The sequence below is a fragment of the Pleurodeles waltl genome, chromosome 10 (genome assembly GCF_031143425.1).
Source record: "Pleurodeles waltl isolate 20211129_DDA chromosome 10, aPleWal1.hap1.20221129, whole genome shotgun sequence".
NCBI classification, from domain to species: domain Eukaryota; kingdom Metazoa; phylum Chordata; class Amphibia; order Caudata; family Salamandridae; genus Pleurodeles; species Pleurodeles waltl.
Genome location: NC_090449.1, coordinates 770,841,579 through 770,866,021, shown reverse-complemented (window position 1 = coordinate 770,866,021; position 24,443 = coordinate 770,841,579). Strand labels below are relative to the sequence as shown.

The following is a 24,443-nucleotide window of genomic DNA, read 5'->3' as shown; positions in this document are numbered from 1 at the left end:
TAATCCTGAGTAGGCGTTAAAAAACTGATGTTGTGACGGCGCAGAGTGGCGCAATTAAATCTTGTAGATTTCACTACACCATTTCTGATGTAGTACACACACACCTGCTCCCTCTCTGCTTTGAAAGTGTTCAGAAATGTTGCTTATTTTACAAAATATTGTTGTCTTCACTTAGTACTCCTACCAATCTGCATTCGTCGCCCTTTCCATTGCTCTTTTAGTCCCCTCTCGTGAGCCCTGCTTGTTGGATAATATATTTTGACATTGTACATTAATGTGGTTATTGGGAAATCTGAAGCTCACATCCCCCAAATCCTACTAACTAAGCTACGACTCTGCTCTCTCCCATTCTTAGTCATGTATCTTTTCACCCAATCCCATCTTCCTTTTTAGGTCAAGCGCGCAAGTTGTAAGTATTATGGGCTTTTAACCACGCCCATCACTTTCATTTGTTTGTGGGCTTGTCTTTCAAAAATCACTTGATATCATTCATAAATGCTTTACGTTTGTCCCGCCTTTGGGCAGTTTCGATACCGCCTTGGACACTGACCCTATTACAGGGATAATTGCATGATTGGTTATATACTTCAGCGTGGGCAAACTACTTTTTTCTTTTGTCTGCGCTTCGTGGCTCACAGAGTGAACTCGATCTGCAGTATCATTTTTACATTATATGCACTCTTATCTGTTAAGCACATGTTATTTGCTGCAGGCATATTAACCCTGTGCGATACCTTATGAGACTCCACTAGATAAAAGTACTTTCTCTTGGCTTGCCTTTCTCTCTCCAGAAAGAACATATATCACCAGAGTTATTCTGACATTTTTACATTACATGCACTTTGTGATTTGCCTAGCACACGTTATTTGCAGCAGGCACATTAACCCTCTGTGCTACCTTATAATGAGTCCAAGCTTCCATTAAACAAAAGTAAGTTCTCTCTCCCGAAAGAACATTAACTCTCTGCGCTACCTTATAAGGAGTCTAAACTTCCACTAGAAAAAAGTTTGTTCTCTCTCCAAAAAGAACATTAATCAGCAGAGTTATTTTGACATTTTACATTATATGCACTCTGATCTGCTTAGTAAATGTTAAGTGCAGCGCACATATTTATTCTGGCACTTTTTTTTTTTTTTATAACGTGATGCAAGCTGGAAACCAGCCCTTGGAGTAGTATTTGTAAAGTTGTCCAGCTCTGTAGTTCGATGCATGATTCGCTTATTTAGTTTGCTTCAGCTTTGCATTCTGGGACTTGTAGTTTTATTTTTATAACGTGATACAAGCTGACGATGCAAAGCAGAAACCTGACTAAATGAACTACAATTGTTTGAGTCTGTGAAACTTGAGCTGTTTGTGCGTGTATTTATAAAACTAACCTCGAGGAGAGCTTACAGTTGATTATGCTGTATAATGGTCAAAATTTTATAATTTCTCTGACTGCAGTGAATGGACAGTGATCCAGTAAGCACACATTCTTAGAGTACAATTATTTGTACCAACTGCCAAGTAAATATGTTTTGCACCTGGGAGTAGTTTGTGTTTTAAGCGCCTTGTTTATTCAAGTAGGCCTACTAGCCCTTTAGTTATATGCAGGGCAGCTGGAATTATGTGGCAGAAAGGACCAAACTATGCGGCAGGGTTGACCAATTAATGTGGCAAAAATATCCAGTTATGCATTTACAATGCCAATAGCTCCCACTCAAGTAAATGTGAGACCTATTGCATTGCAAATGCTTGTTTCTTTCAGGTCTATATATTTGGTGGATTAGCGCCCATTGCAACTATATTGGTTATATTTGATATTAGTCGCTTAACTGCACTAGTGGTGATAATGAGGGTAATAGTTTAAATGTACAGTTCTAATATGCCCTAATCGCAAGTAAACCTAGCTGATTGTTATGCTAGCATATTCCGCATATTGATCTCAGGGTACTCTAAATACAACACAAATCTCAGTTATCGTGCAGAGAGCCCCTGAAACTTAGACGTTCTCAGCCATCTAAAAAGAGCATCTCAATCATAATTGAATACCTCTACCTCTGAAAATGAACGAAGGCTCCAGATTGGTGGGTCTGAAGCATTCGGGGAGTATAGCTAGTTCTTTTTTTGTAAAGGTTCCCATAGTGCTGGCCAGTGTTGATTTCCAGGGTGTGGACGTGTATTTGATATTGTTTTACCTAAAAGGGCTCTAGAGTGGTCAAACGTACTATCCCCACCTCTCTTTCTAAAAAGATATCCTCTTGCGGTTGTTCCCCTGAGCCCCCTCTGGTAATGTATTTTAATTGTGTGATCAGGTAATACATCTCATAATCAGGGACTCCCAACTCCCCCCTTCCCCCAAAAGTTTAATATTTTTCTACACCACACAATGCCCCATATATGTTAAGATAAAGAATCCAGCTTTCCATTAAAAAAAAAACCTGCATAGTAATCCCAGGAGGTTTTTAAAATGGGACAGTCATCTCCTGATCACTACCGTCTTGGATAACTCAACTCTGCCCATGATAGGTAGGGGCAGGACGCACCAGAACTTTATTAGACTCTAGGGTCCTATCAGTTGTCATGTCCTTGTAGTTGTCACTACATTTAATAAACAAGATATTTTGGATCCTGTGGCCGCATCTAATTAACATTCACACCTATGTTTTATTTGTGTGTACATTGCCGTGGCTGTACATGTAATTCCCTATTGTCTTATTGTTTTTATTTCTTTAAAGTACATTCAATAGACATTTGTACTTCCATGTTTTATTGTGCTGTAGGACACATTGTCTCATCAAAGATTTAAGATACTCCATGACTTTAAATTGCTAAAAGATAATGTGAGATCCATCATGATGGTGTATCGGTCATTAGCACTTTTGTTTGCATTTTATTTCATGGTTCATGCCTTAGCGAATTGTGCTGTGTCAGAAGACTTACTGCAGTGGTCATCTGTTTCTGACCAAGGCTTCTTTGACTTTGTTTCTTTTTCACAACACACCAGCCACTTGGCTGTTGCGTGCATTCAATATGCTTTCCATTAAGAAAATCTTTCTGTGATAAACCCCTCTCTGTATGATGTCATGACCTAGTTCTTAAGAGTACCCTTGGCCTGAGAATTGCTACTGCTGGTACTGTGGTTTGTCCCCTTAGTTGAAAGTCCCCATACAACTGCTCGGTCACATGACCCTTTTTACGTCTCCACCTGATTGTATAAAACAATACTCTAAACTTTTCCGGGGCTACATGTGCCTTACAACTGGAAATTCAGGAGTAAACAGCGAGTAGGTCACCACCACTGACAGACAGATCTTTGATTTGCACCCATAGGTCCTTCTATGCTTTCACATGTTTTTTTAGCATGCAGACGAGACCAGCTGGTTTTGCACGACCACATCCACATTTCATCTTTCGTGGTAATGTTACATTGTCTTTCCAAAGGTTACAGTGTCGCCAGACTTAGTGGGAACGTTCGCTTGTGATGCAGATTATTAGGATTCCTCCCCTCTTGACTGGAATTAGCAACACATATTAATGATAGCACCATTTGAGCAGAGATTGGTACTTTTTGTAAATAATGCTAGTTTGCATTAGTATGGAAAAGTTTAACTTATGCTACTCTAACTTGTCTTTATCCTTCTGTTGTCAGGAGCGTTCCCTCCCTTACAAAACAAAATGCGAGCTGTGCTGCGGGTTGAAGTGGAAGCCGTGAGGTTCTTGAAGGAGGAGCCGCATAAACTGGACAGCCTGCTGAAAAGGATTCGCATGATGACTGACAGTCTCACCGCCTTAAGGAGGTAAAGGTCCAGTTGCTAAGCTTGAGGACGTTACCAGGTTGTTGGACGACCCTTTGTAGCACTGTGGATCCAATGACACCCAGGACATCCGGAAGTGACGTTTCAGTGATTCCCAACATTCTACTATAAATATTGATTTATGAATAGTTAGGCCAGTCCACCATGAGAACCTTTCCCTACCGTATTTCTTCCACTGTAGTACCCTTCACTCAATTTCAGCCAAGTTTTTTTTTTGGGGGGGGGGGGTCGTTTTCTGTCCCCAGCCGTTCTTAAGTAGATGGTATTCCGTGTTTATTGTCCTGCGCCCCTCTTAAGATGCTATATACTACCAAAAGTATGTCAGCATTAAAAATACCAGTGTTCAGAATGGAAAAAAACACATACCCCAAGGCTTGTCTCCGTCCTGATGCTGTTACTTGTGTGTGTCACAGCCATATTAGGAGAGTAGAGTGCTGTGGTGCGACACGGAAGACTGCTACTGATAAAAACAACAGATTGATAATGCTGTGAATCATAGCAGCTTCTCAGTTTGTGGCATACCCCATTGTTTCCAGAAACTGATGTGAAAGGTAAAGTCCGACAACAGAATGAAAACAGCCTCAAGATAGGCAGAGACTCTTATTGTATAGGTACAGGCAGAGCATGCTCTGTTACACACAGGCACAAAGACACTGGTGATAATCGGAGGCGCACAAGATAATGGATATCAGTAATAATGAGGGGAATGAATTCATAAACAAATAACAAACATGCAGAATTACATGTACACACGCGGAACAGAGAAAAAGTGACTAACAGCTAGACATGAACATATTACCACACAATAAAGCTGTACAAGGCTACCTTGCAGCCGTCAAAATGCTGCCAGAATGATGACAGGCAATTAGCACATATGAAAGGATACCCTAAGGCTTTATTAGTACACAGCAACAAACAGACACAGAAGTGCTGTCCATGGTCTGGGAACACAACCAGCTCACCACTCCCCCCGCCATTTGCCATGTGTACGAAGACATATTGTTACAAAGGCATAAGAATTACATATCTGGCTCAGGCTAGATGTGCAGTGCACACCTGTTGTGCAATCGGCCAGGGAAAGACCTGTCTGCACTCAGTGCACTAACTGCATTGAAGCCAAGCAGAGATGAATAGCCACTCAGCAATAGAAAATGCCCCAGTGGTGGCGTGGTCTCGGAACACACTCAGCAGAATCAGCCTACTCCTCCTCCCTGCCCCCTTTGCCATGTTTGAGAAAAGATATTGTTACAAAGGGGTAATGATTAACCACCTGGTTCGGCTCAGACAGTGCACACCTGTTGGGTGATAAACCAGAGTAAGACCAGTCTGCAGCCTGGGCGCGGGCAGCATTGAAGCCAAGTGCACATTGCATAGGAAATGTCCTTATGCTATACGGATTCTCAACAGGGTAAACACGGTCTAATGGCATAATGTTTTTTTTTTGTTTTTTTTAAAGGGGGACCTGTCTCGCCAGCAGCCCACTAATGACTACTAATTGGACTCTGTCAAATATCGAAAGATAATCTATCCTGTAACAAATATTTTCAAAGTCAACCCAGTTGTAAAACTATAACGTACAGGGAGATCAACCGCCAGCGTGAACACGTAGTGTGATATTGGAAAACATCCTGGAGTCATTGTTTGACTTCAGTCTGAACTACAATTAAAGCCAAAAGCCACAAAAAGGAATGGAAGATGAAGGGCACGCAACAAACACATTGAGCTAGATCCATGTGTATTCATACAGCAAGTTCCTTGTTTTATGCGCGCATCCATCTGAAATTCGATGGAAGAAAAGCGAGTAATCGTAAGAAGTAAGAGAGAGCGCTCACAGGGTTTGTCTTGGTCGTCCATGACCAGCGATCAGCATAGAAAGTCTGCAAGTTCTTTTAGTTTGTGAGGCTGCCACGTTCATTGTTTAGTTCACCACTACTGGATTTTGTGACCCAAGAAGCCCCACATGACAATATGCCATGTTTTCAGATGGGCGCCATTTTGTGGGATACCTCATGTTCAAGTTGTTTCTTTACAGGTGCAGCGAGTTAGGCTAAAGAGCAGATAGTAGTTCATGGTAGTTCTAAAACATTAACTTGTCCACAGTCTATGTTATAGCTGATTAGCATATAACTAGTAGGATAAGAGCTCATTAGCTTTGATTCTGACCAAGGCTGAGAAAGAAGACACCCGCTGCCAAACTCTGAAGAGGAAGAAACATCACCTAAACCGGGGTCCGCATCCTTTTGTCCAGACTCTAGGGGACAGGAGTGCCTCGTCAGGGAAAGAGATGGGTGGATGTTTATTTTGGTCCAGAGACAAAAGTTGTCTTGGGTTCCAAGAACGTCCACACATATATACTTGTTTGCCACCTTATCTAACACTGGTAATTAAGGTTATGATAAAGGAACCAGTCTATAACAGAAAGAATACATGCATGCTTTTTAACATCACCTCCTCTGTGACTGTGAGGGTATTGAATATGTACTCATGTTGCTGTGCTACGGTACTGCATATGTACACTATACTGCTTTCCTTCAGTATATGTTAGATTTCTGGCATTATGATCTCACAATGCAACATATTGTGTAAATGTGCCCAATGTTTTGTATGCTTTGTGGGAATGGAATGTTAAGTGCACTCCTCGGGCAGATTTACAAAGGGTAGTAAACCTGAGATTGCGTCAGAAGGGTGCGCCGTCCCAAACGTGGTGTAACAAAGAGAAATATCATTGTTTCTCCTTGTTATTTCCTCTTCCCACGTGTGCACAATACAGGAAAGGGGACCTTTCTGCACAAAAACAATCCTGCGTGTAACAATGACACCCTTACCCCATGGCGCAAGCGTGCCTCCATTGACACTAGGCAGAACACAGTACACCAGCACAGGGAGAGAGCAGACATTTGTCATATCTGAGTAGATAGAGCACATTTCTGCTTTCTCGTAGTCTTGCCACGTAGCAAGATGTCTTGGTGTGTTGCACTGCATGACGTCTTAGTAACTACGTTCTTTTGCGTTTTGTCCTGCGTGCCACTGAGTGACGAGGTAAACCACAAAGAGAAAGCTATTAGTCTTATCTTGCTCATGATGCTTTTCTCCAACATCACCACCAACAATGTTGCAAATTGTGCATTAGCACATTGCTGCAGAATATATTGGCTACAAACGTAAGGTTAGAGAAAGTACTATGGAAGGACTTGCAAAATTATCAAAGTTTTACATAAAATGGTTGCAGTACATCCAGAAATATCCTTTGTGCACTCAGAACATTCGTTTGTTCCACAGCCCCTGCTTTGCATAAACAATGCATAATTCAAGTTATTCATTTGTAGTGCACAATGTATGTGTCACAGGAGAAATCTTGATTTTTGAAAACTAAAATCTCAGGTGAAATTTAAAAAGAAATCCTACGTTATCCTATGCCAGCACATAGAGCGGTCTTCGTAACTATCGCACGTAAAATAGATTTATGGAGAAAACTGGGGAAAACTGCATTCATGTGCCACAAATTATTCTAATTGAAATTCCTATGTCAAAAATATGATTTTTTCTGTAATTGCAGACGGCAGCCATCTAGTGGCACTGGTGAGTATTAATGGTTTGATGCACAGTGTTTAAAATCTATAAGAATTTCTAACTGCGCATTATGCCTGTGAGCATTATTGCACTACTGAAAGCCTGTATACAAACCTTAACTTTCTATCCATCTCTCATCCCCTCCCCTAAGGTCCTCTTCCTTTTTCACTTTACTATCTGCTGCCCTTTCCTCTCCTTTTTTGTAGCATCTTCCCATCTACCGTCTCTGCTTCTCCTTTCTCTATTTGCCTGTACCATCTTCTCTGGATCCCTTTGGAGCCAGTGCCACTTTTGTCTGTGTGTTCCTCTCTATGTCGCTTCATGCCTCTGCCCCTTTTATGACTCCTGTGCCACATCTGACCTCCCTTCTCATGCTCACCACTTTGGATTCACCCTCTGTAAGAAGAGCTGCAGCTGTGTTGCTAGGTTGAAGCCTACCAGACAGCTCAGCTGTCTAGTTTGCTAACGATATCTTGGGGGCATTTGGAAAACTTCCTAGTTATGCATTCCCTCCATTGCTGACCATTGGCTTCTTGGTTTGTAACTTACATTCTTTGGCTTTCTATTTGCTGGTTTATTTGTTTTAAGCTGTCCTGCTTGAGTTCGTCCCTTCCATTCCCTTGCCCAAACCTTTTTTACAGTATCCTTACAAGTGCTCCCTTTCTGTAAACAAGCCTTTAAATCTTGTTCTTATCTTGTCACTTTTTCTGTGCATTCAAAGACAGAGGTCAAATGCCATGCTCTGTTTTTGGAGGGAGCTTTGTGTTTACTTTTCTTGCTCTGACTTCAGAGTGAGAGGATATATATGTGACAATCATGCTAGCTACTAGGGGTAATGCTAAAGTATGTTAGAAACAAATATTTTACTACCATCAAAACAAATTAATACAGTAGGTGATGGCATTTCCACACATTATGGTTTGTGCTCCATATACTTTTATCAGTAAAACTTGTGCAAACATAATGGTCAGTACAATTGAAGATGTGTTGTCTGCAATGGCAGTACACTACCACACCATGCACACTCCACTTTATCCCACTCCATTCTACTCTGCACCACTCCACGCTACTGCTCTCAACTCTGCACCACTCCACGTCACACCACACTGATCTGATGCTCTCTACTCTGCACCATTCCATTCTAATCCTCTCTACTGTAAGTCACACTGCACTGATGCACTCTACTCAACTGTGCATTACTGCACTCTACTTTGCAACCCTGCACTCTATGCCACTGCACTCAGCCAATGCAATCTACTCTGTACATCTCCACTCTATGCAACCCCATTGTATGCCACTTTAATATTCTCCATGCCACTGCACCACTCCACTTCACTCTACTCTGAAAAAATCTATGCATCTCTCCACTCTATGCCATTCCAATTTATGCTGCACTACACTGTACCACTCTACACCACTGCACTCTATGCCAATGTGCTCTACACCACTGCACTCTACATTAATATACTATACTCTGCAGCACTACACCACTACACTCTACACTATTGTACTCTGTCACTGCACTCTACATCACTTTGTTCTACCACGCACGATTGTTCTCTATGCCACTGCTCTCTTCTCGATTCTACTCTGCACCACTCTACTCCACTGCACTCTGCGCCATTCTACTATACACCACTGCACTCTGACAGAATACTCCACAACACTGCACGCTCTGCCATTGAACTCTATGCTACTCTGTGCCCCTGTAGTCTACTCTGTAGCGTTTTACTCTATGCCACTCAAATGGGCATCACTCCATTCCATGCCACTGCACTCTTCCCTGCACCACTCCACTATGTACTGCTCCACATTATGGCACTGCACTCTACTCCAACCCACTTTAAGTCACTCTAATCTACTCTGTACCACTGCACTCTGTAGCACTATACTCTATGCCACTGAAGCGCCACTCTACTCTGAAACACTCTACTTTATGCCACTGCACGCTGTGCCACTCTATTCCACTCTGCACTCTACTCAAATGAACTCCCGCAAATGCAATCTACACCACTGCACTGTACACCACTATACTCTACTCTGCAGCCCTCTACTCCACACACCACTGAGCTATATGCCATTGCATTGTATGGTACTGCACTCCACTGCTCTCTATGCCACTTTACTCTGCTCTACTGTATGTCAATGCACTCTAGGGCACTCTACTCTGTGATACTGCACTCTGAGGCACTGAACTTTGGGCCACTCTAATCTGCACCACTGCACTCTATGCCACTCTACTCTACTTTGCACCACTGCACTCTACGCCGCTTCAAACTAAACCTCTGTACTCCACTCTGCACCACTCTACCAGTAAAATAATATCTTATTGCTGATTAATAAACATCAAGATAAAGAAAACATCTGAAGGCATTGATACAGTGGGCACGCTAGATGTAGACCTATAATAAAATCAATCATTAAAATCCTTTAAATTAGTGCAAGCTGAAAACAGATTTAAAGTGCAAGAAAAAAAAGATTTGCAGTTACTTGCACCGGCCACTGCTCCTGTACACTAAAGTGCAAAGTAATCTGCTGGCCAGAAACATGCTAATGCACATAATAGATGATGGATAACTGTTATACCCCGTGCAGCCAGGCCTGTGCTGTGGCGCTTGTTATTTGCATTGAGGCCTGCTTACTGGGTAACAGATAAACCTGTTATATCACCATAAACGCTAAAGGCTTTATGAGCCTATAGCTTGTGCTTGAACATAAAGTGACTATATAAAAAAATAATACACAGCGATTTTAATCTCTAAAATATGGATAAAATGGCAGGTTAACTTTAAAAGTCACTGTTTGTTGTCATTGAACCTATATTGACCTCCATTACCCCCAGATTCACTAAAATGCCCAATGTGCACATGAAAGTTTGTGTAGCTGCCAACTGATGTGCAGGACTGGCACTAAGGGCCAGAAGTGGGCGCAGACTACGTCAGCTCACTGTACGATCTTTTCCTTTTATTTTAGTGTTATGAGCACAAAGCACTCCACACTGCATCAGTACTCTATGCCGATCTACTCTGCACCACTGTAATTAATGCCACTTCATTTTAGGTCACTCTACAACACTCCACGGCACTTTACTGCACTCTGTCACGCTACGACACTACTCCCATCTACAATGATGTACGCAACTCTGTCTACGCCACTCCATCCCACTTTACTTCACTGTTTTCTATGACACACTACTCCCCTCCACCACTCTATGCCACACCAGTACTCCACTCGCCTCTATGGCACTCTGATACTCTATGCCGCTCCACACCACTCTATTCCACTCCACAAAACTACTCCAATTTGCAAGTCTACTCTGCTTTACCGCACTCTACTCAACCCCCTCTACATCACACCATTCCACAACATTGAATGCCACTCCACTGAACTGTACGACATTCTACTCCACTCCACACCCTTCCACTCTATAAAACTCCCTACATGACACTCCACAACACTCCATGAGACTCCACTGTACTCTACACACTCCACAACTCTACACCACTCCATGCCACCCCACTCTACTCCATGATACTCTACTTTGCAACACTCCATGCTTCTCTCCTTTACACCACTAACTTTTAGCCATGCTGAACAGCTGCCAAGTTGGTGTACAACATGGCTAAAACATATTGGCAATGCCAATGGCTCTTACACGGATAAGACCTATTGACTTTGCCAGTGCCTGTTTGTCTTAGTGTCTGCCTGTGTCACTTGGGTATTGGATTTATTCAAGTTACTGCCTCTCCGGTGTCTGTGTCCCTTCACCCCCTGCGCTCCAGCTGCTTCTGCAACAGTGTCTTTTTCTCCCAGGTGCCCTCCTCTCTATGTACTAGTGCCATTTTTTATGCCTGTATTTTCACTTACCCATGTCCCCATGTAGCTTAGGCCTCTCAGAAACTTCGGCCTACTTCTGGGATCCCCTTCATTCCCAAAATACAGTTCCCATTTTTCCTCCACCAATATCCTCCTCTTCTTTGCCTTACCATCTACGTTGGCTCAGAATAAGAGAGCAAAATACTAGTCAGCGGAGGAAGCTTTCCTAAACTGGCGGGGAAGACGGGGAAGAGAAACAATCTTACTTTCGGTTGTGCAGAGTGGTGGTCTGAGTACCTTCTAGTCTGAGGTTTATGCATGGGGGGGATTAGGCATGCGTGCCCCCAGCCTCAATAGGCATGCTGCCCAGGTGCTCATGCTTTCCTTCAAGGGAATTTCACATACACCCGAGTTTAAGCTTACATAAGTAGTAACTAACCTGCAAGCAAGAAGCACCCCCCTAGAAAAAGATGAACTGCATTTTGAGTGTCTATTCACATAATAGCCAAAGGCAATGAAAGATTGTATGAAGCTTTCCCTGTGGGAAGAGACTGGTTGAAACACCGCTGACCACAGATAAAGAAGGGTGCAATGGAGAGGGAGGGGTTACGTATCACTGTGTACAAGACCTTGCCTGATCTGGGGTGCTCTGGTAGAGATGTGTACACTTTTAGATTGATTCCTGGTTATTGAGCACTTGCTTACTGCAAACCAATCAACAATCAGAATTTGCAGCCTCAGTTAATTTATAACTGATAAACATGTATGAGTTCATACTTATGTACTTGTGTTGAAGGCAGAAGGGGTTGCACTGGAGTCTGTCCATCTGTTGCTGCATATCTCCACCCAGATTGATAAGACTGTTGGTGGACCACAGACTGTTCTATCTCTAGCTCTGTCTGTGCTCTCATAATCCGAGAACTCTCCTGTGTCCGTTGTATGCATTTTGAAATACTCGCGTATTCCCTCCTTTACCTCCACCTCATCAGTTTTTGGTCCTAACTAGGGGGAACACTCTCTCTGAGAGTCTCAAATAATTTACCACTCACTGAATTTCAGCATCCTCTGGAAAACCCTTTTTTAAAAAGTTTCAATATTAAGCATGTGTTTTTCACTTTAGTTGTAGCCACTTATATGCAGGTCACTGTGCCTTGGCTTTGTGTGTTCCTCCAAGCAGTGTATAAATGTATGTTTTTAACTTCCACCTTGATCGCCCATGCTTTCAAATTGCTTTGTATTAACTGGGTATATTGTTTTGTAGACATGTGACGGAAGGAGTTGTCAAAGGAACTGATTTGTCCCATAAAGTGCAATATACGACTAGGGAGAAATCTTTAGAATTGGAGACTTTACGCAGTCATGATGAGGTGGCCCGAATGCAAAGCATTTCACAGCAGAATTCAGCCGGAATTGCACAAGAGTCAAAGACCGCATCTATGAAACCTGAGCCTTTCCATACTATGACAGTTCATCACGTGCAGAGTTCCCCTGTTATCATCCACCAGTCACAGCACTCTACGGCACTAGTTAACCACGTCCCAAGTTCACCCGCCACACCGTGTAATGCTGGGAGCCAGCTGACACCGGGAGATCAACTACTCAGCACTCCACTCATCACACAAGAGTCAGCTGTGGTTATTCAACAAACGCAAACCGCCCAGTCACCTCCAGTATCCCTCAATGGGTCTGCAACGCAAGGCTTTTTCATCAATGAAATGCACCACGCAAGCTTCAGGAACCGAGCAGTTTCTATTGAGGTAAACAGGAAGTATCCACACCCTATTCCTGCCAATCATATTTGTCTCAGTCCTCTTTTTCTCAGGTTATATTCCAAGTATTTTATAGTAAATACAGTTGTGGTAGAGTGTCCTTAATCTGTCGTAAAAAATAATGCAGAAAGACAGGTACTGTCAATATTTGTTCATAGTAAAAATAAGTGAAGAAACCAAAACGCACAAACTAAATAAACACTAGACATGCCAAACCCACCATTGGTGAAAGTTTCATTTAACCAGTTAAGATGGTTGCAGTTTATGTCATGGGCTTTTAGACATGAAATAATAAAAGGATTGGGAGAGAGAAGATTTCAAATAATACATCTTTTGAATGAACGTTCCAGTGTCCCTGCACCTGTAATTGCAAAATGGTAATGTTAAAGTCTAATGTTGTCAGTTAGGGTCAGAGGGCGTTGTTAAGCAGCGAGACTTTCCTTGTGGTTTCTTCAGAACATAAATAGTCCCATTTCCAGAACCCTATATCATTCAGTTGGACCTTGCAGACACTTTTCACCATTGGTCATCTGAAATTCCTACTGAGAAAACCAATTACACAATGTAAGTGTTTGAAAAGAGGGTAATTGTATGACAGCCCTGAGATCTTCCAGTTTACAGAACTTAATAGAGGTCACTAAACTGATGTTGTGTGACTGTTAGACTACATGTCAATGTGCTAGATTTGCTGCTTTAAATTCCTTTTATCTACAGTTGGTGGATGTTGAAACTTACTTTCATAGCTTGTCCGGGTTGTGATTTTCTATAATGCTTCTCTGTACCTTTTGAAAGGGACCTATCTGAGTACTTCATGCATTTTCTAACCTGTACATTTGCCGACATCTAACCGACTGATTAAAACGTGAACCTCAAGGCATTTGTTAACACAGTTAAATGAGATGACTTTGGTTGTACCTCCATTTTAAGGTTAGCGTGGAGCAGTTCCTAGACAGCAGCCACATCTTACCCTGTTAGCCAGGGAAGCCACTTGTACTCACAACATGTTGGGATTATGGCCTAATTTAAGAGATGCTGCAAAGCTAACAGTGGATTGGAGAGCTCCAAGCAAAAAATTTCTAGAAATGCATTTCTCTACCTATTGAATCGAGGATACGTTGCAGAGGTCTCACAGCACACCCTCACATTTAGAGCAGTATTTGCTCTGTATGCCTACAAAGCAGGTCCAGCCTTATTGCAACTAAATGCACTATTAAAAAACGCAATCACATGAGCAGTCTGAATTAGTCACACTAGCCCTAGCAATATTTGAGGGCAAATATTGAATATCTCTGCTGTGACGAGGGGACATGCAGTGTCATAGGAAAGGCCATTAAAGGTTTGTTGGCAATGACGGAACTGTTTTTAAATTATTTTGAAATGTCAGTGTTACCTGTGACATTCCACACACAGGGATTATAATTATCACAAATATATGGTTACAACCCCTTATGGGCTGACTAACGAAACTACCTCTGTGAGATCCGGCAGTTGTTGATAATTCCTTGAATGTGGAGAAAAATATTTGCGCTTTCGCTTTACCTGTTCTGAGACATTTGGTCCTACTAACATTGTGGTCTAATTAATACACCTTTCTAACATAAATGAACCTTTCCAGTAGTTCACTGTTATCCTTCAGTTGTCCTAACATTGTGTGCTGTCGCTGGTGGACACCAGGTCAAGTGGCTGTGCTGCAAGACAGGGGCTGATTTCAGGGCTGGAGGAGGGGGTCGACCAAAGCCATGAAAGCAGCAATGAGGGAGAACACACTTCAATTTTAGGTGTATACAGAATTTTCTGTTGTGGTGAAGGTAAAGTGCCTGGGTATGTGCTACATCCTGAAGAAACATGGGGGCTCGCTGGATACCATTCTCAGGGCAGTGGAAAGATAACCATAAGAACATTTTCCAAGGCTGCTCTTAACAGCATGTCCAGACTTGAAATTGTTCCTCTTCCGACCACAACTACATCACTCACATGTGACAAGACACCACATATGGATTGCAGGGCAGCAACTGGGCCGTTAGTCTTTGAATTGTAAATGAGTAAGCTGGGACTGAAGAAATCCTCTCTAACATGAAAATGTACAGTTTCACACTATTAACTTAATTGTCATTGCTGTTCAGTAAGAAATTCAAGGCCTCATTTACAAGGACTGGCGTATCTGCATTGATGCATCAAATTTATTGTGCCTGCTGCAAAATGCCCTAACAACGCAATGGATGCGCTGTATTTAGAATACAGCGCTCCATGGTGAAAGTTTTCATGGATGTATCAGAAATTCTTACACATATGGTGGCGCACTGCTGGAGGTGCGTTGTAAAACTGATGCAACTCCAGCAATGCGTCAGAACACAGAGTAGGGTCCTATGTTAAAAGACGTGTGTCAATTCTTCCGCCTGGTCTGCATCAGTTCTGCATGGCTTTTGACGTGGGAACGCCTACCCTACATACATTATACCTAGCGCATGTATAATGTGATGCAGGCCTCTGCAAACCGAGGAATTGGCCCCCAATGCATCAGCTTGTAGATATGGATCAGTGTGGAGCCCTAATTGTACGCCCGCTGGGTCAAAAACATTATGTAATGGCGGCGCAAGCACCTTGTAAATGAGGCCTTCAGTTTTGTGGGAGTCCAATATTTTCATTCACTGATGCACTGCAGTAACAAATTACTGTTTAATCATGCAGTTCAGGACTTACAGACATTATCCCAAGTGAAAGACAATGTTTTTCAGGAAGCAGAGAAGAAGTGGGAAGAAAAGCGACAAAATCTTGATCACTACAATGGAAAGGAGTTTGAAAAATTACTGGAAGAGGCACAGGCGAACATCATGAAGTCCATACCTAATCTGGAAGTGCCATCCCAGGTACCAAAAATGGAATCTGTGGAAAAATTAGAAGTTTTTGGTAAGTAAGCACAGTAGTAAATGTGGTTGGTTTGTCCTAATTGTAAGTGAACACATGAACTACTTGTTTAATCGATAGAAGGAGTTGAGGAATTACAGCTATTTCAGCAATGAGCATTTTAAAGAAAGAGCAAATCTCGTGATTCAGGAAACTTAAAAAAAGAAATGTTTGGGCCTAATTTAGAATTCCTGTCCACTGAATTACAAGTGTGTTATTTCCTACTGCACTTGTAATGAGGTAGACAGGAAGTAACCTTCCTCCAAACACTAAATCTGTCCCTTAGTGTACATACTGGTAATGGGGGTACATTGTGTCCCTTCTGGTTTCCCCTCCCCCTATATCTATCCCCCCCACCCTGGATGCTTTCCACCAAACCACATAGTCCCATATTTTTCAAACACTGACAAGTCATGTTATCTCTTGAAATACAGTTTACTCAAAGTTGTTTTTAATAATAAAATCAGTAGAAATACGGAGGTTGCTAATTATCCCATTTTATGCTTGGTGGCAAGTGGAAAATCACTCTAGGAAATCCCAGCTACTTTTTGTTTACCTTTAGGTTGATGAGCCGAACTCTGGCATCCTATTGACCTAGTTACCGGTTCTCTAATAGGCAGAATATATGCGTCTGACTTCTTGGATTCAAAGCCAGAACAATTACTATTCTAACATTCACAACCATCAACCACTGCCCTGGCTCGTGGAAGGTTGAAGGCCACTACCCCCTAGTAATCAGACTAAACTAGGGCCCGAAGTGTGTTGTATTTCACAGTATTTTATAAAGAAGTGCACTGTTGCATAAATATTGTCTACAAAGTACTTGTCCCACTGACTGTAGAATTGTTGTTATCAACTCAGATAGGTTGATATTTTGGTAACATATATTTAGAACACAAAGGGGCATATTAACAAGAAAGTGGGGCATCATAGATGATGCGTCACTTTTCTTGCGCCCCCACCTATTGGCACCTATGACACCATGGTTGTGCCGTATTTACAATATGACGCACCATGGAGGTCATTAGCACAATAGAGTCTGACGCTATTGTGGTGCTTTGCTATGCTAGCATAAAAAATGTTGGTGCTTGTGCAGCAAAGCCCAGGGAGGTCCATTGAATATAATGGGTGGGTCATTTTAACACCTGCTCTGAGCAGGCTTTAAAAATGACAGAAAAATAGCGCAATTAAGTTTTATCAATTTCACTGTTCCCTGACGCAGGCATAACGTGGCGCAAGGGTTTACAAAGTGGCGCAATGCAAGCATTGCACCACTTTGTAAATATGGTGCAGCAGAATAGGGACCTCAGCGTAAAAGAAATGATGCTAAGGTGGCGCAAGGGGCTTGTAAATACACCCCAATATTTCTGCCAGACTATGTTCTGACAACAATAATTTCCAAAGTGAGCTACTAAATGCCCTTCTGGCAAGTGTTTTGAAAAGTAGAGTTTCACAAGATTTGTCTAGAGGTTATTATTTTCTATACTTTTCCCAAGTGGCATTGCACACAGACTAGAGGGGTGAGTGAGGCAGATTTAATATTTTTGGTGCAACGTAGTATTGCACAAGAGGAACAAAGTGGCTAATTCACATTTACTAAAAATGACCTGCAGAAACAAGCTGCCTAGTTCCATGCACATCCTTTGCATCCTGCTCGTCGTCCTCCTTCCCTCCCTCCTCCTCATTCCCTGGTACCTCCTGTGTTGCTTTTAGAGTCACCACAGCAGTCACCTCGGGACTTCTCATATTCGGAGAAGTGGGAATAGTTCTAGTTTCTGTTATGACCCATATGACCCCTTCATGACCCACAGGGCCCGGATCCTTACGATGATTGAGATATTGAACCCCCTTCAGACACAGACCCAGACGTGCACCTTGCTAAGCCTTCCCCCCCAGATGATGTCGCTTCATATCCTGAGGTTCTTCATGGGGCTACTATGTTCCACAATATTGAACTCCACATGCAGCAAGAAGAGGACGATTCACAATGTTGAACTCCACATGCAGCAAGAGGAGGATGATTTCCTTGTGGAAACCCTCTCCTCCCCCTCCATGCTCACTCCAGTACCTTCCGATGCTCAAAGGTATCATCAAACCTGCCTTGGAGATTTTCAAGGAGCCTATTGAGGAAAGAGTTATCACGCCTGTCTCACTGGTGAAACACACTGCCAAAAAGTGCACAAAAACCCAAAGCACCAGTGAGGCACCCCTCTTGATCAGGAGAGTAAGAAGATTGACACTGGGGGGCACGAGGGTGACAGCACAGTCTGCTACTCACTGGCACATAGCCAGTTCCATAGGCTTGCTCTTCCGATACGACCACGCGCACTGGGATCAAATGGCATGCTTGGTGGAAATATCTCCAAGTACCACAAGAAAGGGCAGCTGATAGTGCCTGAGGGGAAGGTTATCTCCAACACTAACATTGATGTGATTTGGATGCCGTGGATACAGCCGCTCACAGCATTAATTCCAGCATCCTCCTGCGACACCATGCCTGGTGGAGGGTTTCCGGTTTTAAACTGGAGGTGCAGCAACATGTAATAAATGTGCCTTTTGATGGTCAGTATCTTTCTGGCCCTCAGGTTGATGAGATTCTTCAAAAAATAATGAACAGTATAAGATACAGCAAAAGCTATGGGTGCCCTCCAAATACCACCCACTTGAGGTTCCTTTTGGTGCTCAGTTTCATGGTATATCCAAGACACCTGCTGCAGAACCCTTTTCCTCCTTCACTAGTCCGCCTCACCAATCCCCCTCCTGGGGTTACTACTGGGGTGAATCCTGGGGCAGGAATGGTAGAGGTAAGTGTGCAGCCCCAAAAGGAACTAACCCCTCAAAGCAATGATGCTCTTCGCCTTCCCCATCACAAAACACTTGTCAGGGGAAGATTTCTGGGGCTTCTTGCCACGCTAGACAGAAATCACCTCTGACCATTGGGCTCTAGATATCATACAGGGGGAGTCTGCCTGAACTCACATATACACCACCAAACATCCCCCTTGTCAGCATAGATTGTCCGAAGAACATCTGCACTATCCTTCACAAAGAGGTATAGGCCCTCCTGGACAAGAAGTCCATTGAGCCCATTCCGCCTTAACACAGCTGAAAAGGTGTTAGACCTGGCATCCTTGGCATGGTTTCCCCTACCTCTTTTCCTTCAGACGTCCTGTTTTTGCTCACTTCGTTTTCGCAGGCCTTAAGATTCTGCGCACTTTACCACAGCTGAACGGTGCTAAAGTGCTTGTGCTCTTTCCCTAATATGCTGTAACATTGGCTTATCCCCAATTGGCAGATTTAGGACCATATTTATACTGTTTTTAGCGCTGCGTTTGCGTCATTTTGTGACGCAAAAGCAGTGCAAACTTACAAAATACAATTGTGTTTTGTAAATTTGCGCTGTTTTTGCGCCAAAATGCGGCGCAAATGCGGCGCTAAAGAAGTATAAATATTGGCCTTAATTTGTTTATAAGCCCCTAGTAAAGTGCACTACATATGCCCAGGGCCTGTCAATTAAATGGTACTAGTGGGCCTACAGAACTGATTGTGCCACCAACTTAAGTAGGCCTTTAAAGATGTCTCAGGCCTGCCATTGTAGAGCCTCTGTGCAGTTTTGAACTGCCATTTCAACCAGGTAAAGTAAACCATTTGCTAGGCCCAATCTTTTTTTTTTTTTATGCATATGAGTCACTCTTAAGGTAGGCCATAGGCAGCCCCAGGGGCAGGGTACAGTGTATTTTAAAAGTTGGGCATGTACTTCTAAGTTTTACGTATCTTGGTTGTGAAAAACGTTTACATGTTTTTCACCACTGCAAGGCATATCTCTCCCATAGGTGAACCTTGGAATTCCCTTATTACATTTTATAAGCATAATTTTCAAATGGGAAGAGGTAACACCCTCCAAGTTTGGTGTCTCTGGAATTATAATTTAAAATTCTGACTTTTGGTGAAGTCGGACTTCAAACTGCAATTCTGAAAATGCCACTTTGACAAAGTTTGGATTTTCTTACTTTAGCCATTTGGTGCCTGCTGCCTCTGTCTGATCACAAGCCTGCGGTGGGGGGCAGCTGGGCTTTGTGTATTCCCCCTAAACAGCCACACACAAATGGAGCGTAGGTATGACTTGATGGGCCATTGGTGTCTTGATGGGCCATCCTGGGCAGGATGGGAGGGGTGAGCTTCACTTACACCTGAAAAGGCTGTGTCCTGGCCACACACCAAGGGTTGCATGTCCCTATGTAGTAATTCTGGAGCCACGGCAGGACATCTGTGCACTTCAAAGGTATGTCTTTTAAGTCTTCCTCACATTAAAGGCACCACGGAGTATAAGAACTGGACCCCAGACACCACACTTCATTACACTCCTAGACTTTTGGATACACTGCCAGGAAGAAGCACTGCTGTGCTGCTGAAGGACTGCCACTCTGCTGGACTTCTGCTTTGCTGTGCTGCCCTCTCGGCTGGGAGTGAGAAGGACTGGACCTGCATCTCTCCAGCACAGCACCCGGAGTGACTCCAAGGGTATCTGAGGTTTGTGGTGAGTGGACACCATTATCAATTCAAAGTGCTCCCCTTCGGTGTTACCATTGCACCAACAGTCTTTGCCAAGTGTCTGGCCATGGTGGCCGCTCATCTGAGGAGGATGTGTTCTATTGCCTAAATGACTGGCTGATCAAAAGCACAACGCAAAAAATTTGTCTAGCGCACACCCACACCACAATTTACATCCTGCACAGTCTGGGTTTCACTATCAATCTGACTAAATCCCACCTTCAACCCAATTCAAATAAAGCCCTTCCTTGGGGCTATCCTAGATGCGTGCATAGGAAAAGATTATCCCAGCCCAGCTAGAGTGTAAGCCTTCCAAAACATGCTTTTTCAGCTATATTCACAGGTAAGCCAGAACTGCAATGCACCTACCAGGCACGATGGTGTCTTGCATTGCTATAGTCCCTCATGCCATGCTCCACAAACGCCTGTTACAGGAGTGCTTAGTGGGCTAGTGATCTAAAGTGGAGGGTCACCTAGAAGATCTAGTGTTGATTTGGGGCCATATACATCGCTCTCTGCAGTGGTGGAATACAAACAAACTAATGCAAGGTTGGCCCTTCCTGGACCTATTCCCACAAGAGACCATTGTAGGAAGCTGGTTCTGTATATACTATATCAAAATGAGATGTTCGATGGCATGTGTAGCTGCAGATACACATGCTTTGCACATCCCGCCATCTAGTGTTGGGCTTGGAGTGTTACAAGTTGTTTTTCTTCTAAGAAGTCTTTTCAAGTCACGAGATCGAGGGACTCCTCCCCTTTCGGCTCCATTGCGCATGGGCGTCGACTCCATCTTAGATTGTTTTCTTTCCGCCATCGGGTTCGGACGTGTTCCTTTTCGCTCCGCGTTTCAGTTCGGAAAGATAGTTAGAATCTCTGAAAATTTGACGGTATTGTTTGCGTTCGGTATCGGGTTAGTTACAACAGATCGACACCGAATTTTGAAGAGCTCCGGTGGCCCTTTGGGGTTTTCGATCCCCCGGCGGGGCCTGGTCGGCCCGACCATGTGTCTCTTCAAGGCTAATGGAACGGACCCCATTCCGCTTCTGCCCCAAATGTCACAACAAGTATCCTTATACAGATCAGCATCTGGTCTGTAACTTGTGTTTGTCTCCAGAACACAAAGAAGATACTTGTGAAGCCTGCCGAGCGCTTCGGTCGAGGAAGACATTAAGAGACCAAAGAGCGAGAAGACTACAGATGGCGTCGGCGCCGACAGGACAAAAACACTTGGCGGAGGAAGAAGAAACCTTCTCCATCGAGGATTCGGACTTGGACGAGGTCGATCCCGAACAGACGCCGAAAACCGTGAGTAAGACGTCGACACACAAAACTCACGGAAAAACCACTAAAGCCCAGGGGACGCCACCGCCAGCAGGCTATGGCTTAACCCGAAAAATAGGTGAACGATCATCGGCACCGAAAAAGGGCACACATGTGTCGAAGACATCCGACTCCGGTCGAAATCCCGGCACAGAGCAGACTCGACCCCGAGACAGCAGGTCAGAGCAAGTTCTGCACCGAGAGGGTGGCACCGAAACGAGTCCGCACTGAGAGACCGGAACGCTAAAAAATAAAAAAGTGTTGTCGGATCCGAAAAAGACTGCCGAAAAAGTTTCCATTCCGAAACATCCGGCCTCGGAACCGAAAACAGGTTCCTACACAGAGGAACAGGGACTGTCCTCACAAATGCAAGGACATAGGTTCGGACAAGAACTAGAGTCAATGGAGCCAGACTACACTCAGAGAAGGCTCCACATCCAAAAGGACACAGGGAAGATAAGTACTGTAAGGAAATGCCTCCTTGGCATGGTTGCCCCCTGACTTTTTGCCTTTGCTGATGCTATGTTTACAATTGAAAGTGTGCTGAGGCCTGCTAACCAGGCCCCAGCACCAGTGTTCTTTCCCTAACCTGTACTTTTGTATCCACAATTGGCAGACCCTGGCATCCAGATAAGTCCCTTGTAACTGGTACTTCTAGTACCAAGGGCCCTGATGCCAAGGAAGGCCTCTAAGGGCTGCAGCATGTCTTATGCCACCCTGGAGACCTCTCACTCAGCACAGACACACTGCTTGCCAGCTTGTGTGTGCTAGTGAGGACAAAACGAGTAAGTCGACATGGCACTCCCCTCAGGGTGCCATGCCAGCCTCTCACTGCCTATGCAAGTATAGGTCAGTCACCCCTCTAGCAGGCCTTACAGCCCTAAGGCAGGGTGCACTATACCATAGGTGAGGGTACCAGTGCATGAGCATGGTACCCCTACAGTGTCTAAACAAAACCTTAGACATTGTAAGTGCAGGGTAGCCATAAGAGTATATGGTCTGGGAGTTTGTCAAACACGAACTCCACAGCACCATAATGGCTACACTGAAAACTGGGAAGTTTGGTATCAAACTTCTCAGCACAATAAATGCACACTGATGCCAGTGTACATTTTATTGCAAAATACACCCCAGAGGGCACCGTAGAGGTGCCCCCTGAAACTTAACCGACTATCTGTGTAGGCTGACTAGTTCCAGCAGCCTGCCACACTAGAGACATGTTGCTGGCCCCATGGGGAGAGTGCCTTTGTCACTCTGAGGCCAGTAACAAAGCCTGCACTGGGTGGAGATGCTAACACCTCCCCCAGGCAGGAGCTGTAACACCTGGCGGTGAGCCTCAAAGGCTCACCCCTTTGTCACAGCACCGCAGGACACTCCAGCTAGTGGAGTTGCCCGCCCCCTCCGGCCCGGCCCCCACTTTTGGCGGCAAGGCCGGAGAAAATAATGAGAATAACAAGGAGGAGTCACTGGCCAGTCAGGACAGCCCCTAAGGTGTCCTGAGCTGAGGTGACTCTAACTTTTAGAAATCCTCCATCTTGCAGATGGAGGATTCCCCCAATAGGGTTAGGATTGTGACCCCCTCCCCTTGGGAGGAGGCACAAAGAGGGTGTACCCACCCTCAGGGCTAGTAGCCATTGGCTACTAACCCCCCAGACCTAAACACGCCCTTAAATTTAGTATTTAAGGGCTACCCTGAACCCTAGAAAATTAGATTCCTGCAACAACAAGAAGAAGGACTGCCCAGCTGAAAACCCCTGCAGAGGAAGACCAGAAGACAACAACTGCCTTGGCTCCAGAAACTCACCGGCCTGTCTCCTGCCTTCCAAAGAACTCTGCTCCAGCGACGCCTTCCAAAGGGACCAGCGACCTCTGAATCCTCTGAGGACTGCCCTGCTTCGACGACGACAAGAAACTCCCGAGGACAGCGGACCTGCTCCAAAAAGACTGCAACTTTGTTTCAAGAAGCAGCTTTAAAGAACCCTGCAACTCCCCGCAAGAAGCGTGAGACTTGCAACACTGCACCCGGCGACCCCGACTCGGCTGGTGGAGAACCAACACCTCAGGGAGGACCCCCGGACTACTCTACGACTGTGAGTACCAAAACCTGTCCCCCCTGAGCCCCCACAGCGCCGCCTGCAGAGGGAATCCCGAGGCTTCCCCTGACCGCGACTCTCTGAAACCTAAGTCCCGACGCCTGGAAAAGACCCTGCACCCGCAGCCCCCAGGACCTGAAGGACCGGACTTTCACTGCAGAAGTGACCCCCAGGAGTCCCTCTCCCTTGTCCAAGTGGAGGTTTCCCCGAGGAAGCCCCCCCTTGCCTGCCTGCAGCGCTAAAGAGATCCCTTGATCTCTCATAGACTAACATTGAAAACCTGACGCTTGTTTCTACACTGCACCCGGCCGCCCCCGCGCTGCTGAGGGTGAAATTTCTGTGTGGGCTTGTGTCCCCCCGGGTGCCCTACAAAACCCCCCTGGTCTGCCCTCCGAAGACGCGGGTACTTACCTGCAAGCAGACCGGAACCGGGGCACCCCCTTCTCTCCATTATAGCCTATGCGTTTTGGGCACCACTTTGAACTCTACACCTGACCGGCCCTGAGCTGCTGGTGGGGTAACTTTGGGGTTGCTCTGAACCCCCAACGGTGGGCTACCTTGGACCAAGAACTGAACCCTGTAAGTGTCTTACTTACCGGGTAAAACTAACAAAAACTTA

The 24,443-nt window shown here is 44.5% G+C and overlaps 1 protein-coding gene across 12 annotated transcripts in view; it reads left to right on the top strand.

Moving 5' to 3' along the window:
* KIAA1217 (KIAA1217 ortholog) overlaps positions 1-24,443 on the top strand; it is a 1,319,791-nt gene that overhangs the window by 1,211,919 nt on the left and 83,429 nt on the right. For all 12 annotated transcript variants that reach the window (XM_069211370.1, XM_069211371.1, XM_069211380.1 and 9 more), the window contains 3 exons: positions 3,633-3,780; positions 12,446-12,941; positions 15,689-15,860. In XM_069211370.1, the coding sequence (XP_069067471.1) occupies positions 3,633-3,780; positions 12,446-12,941; positions 15,689-15,860 (816 nt within the window). The remainder of the gene's footprint in view (positions 1-3,632; positions 3,781-12,445; positions 12,942-15,688; positions 15,861-24,443) is intronic.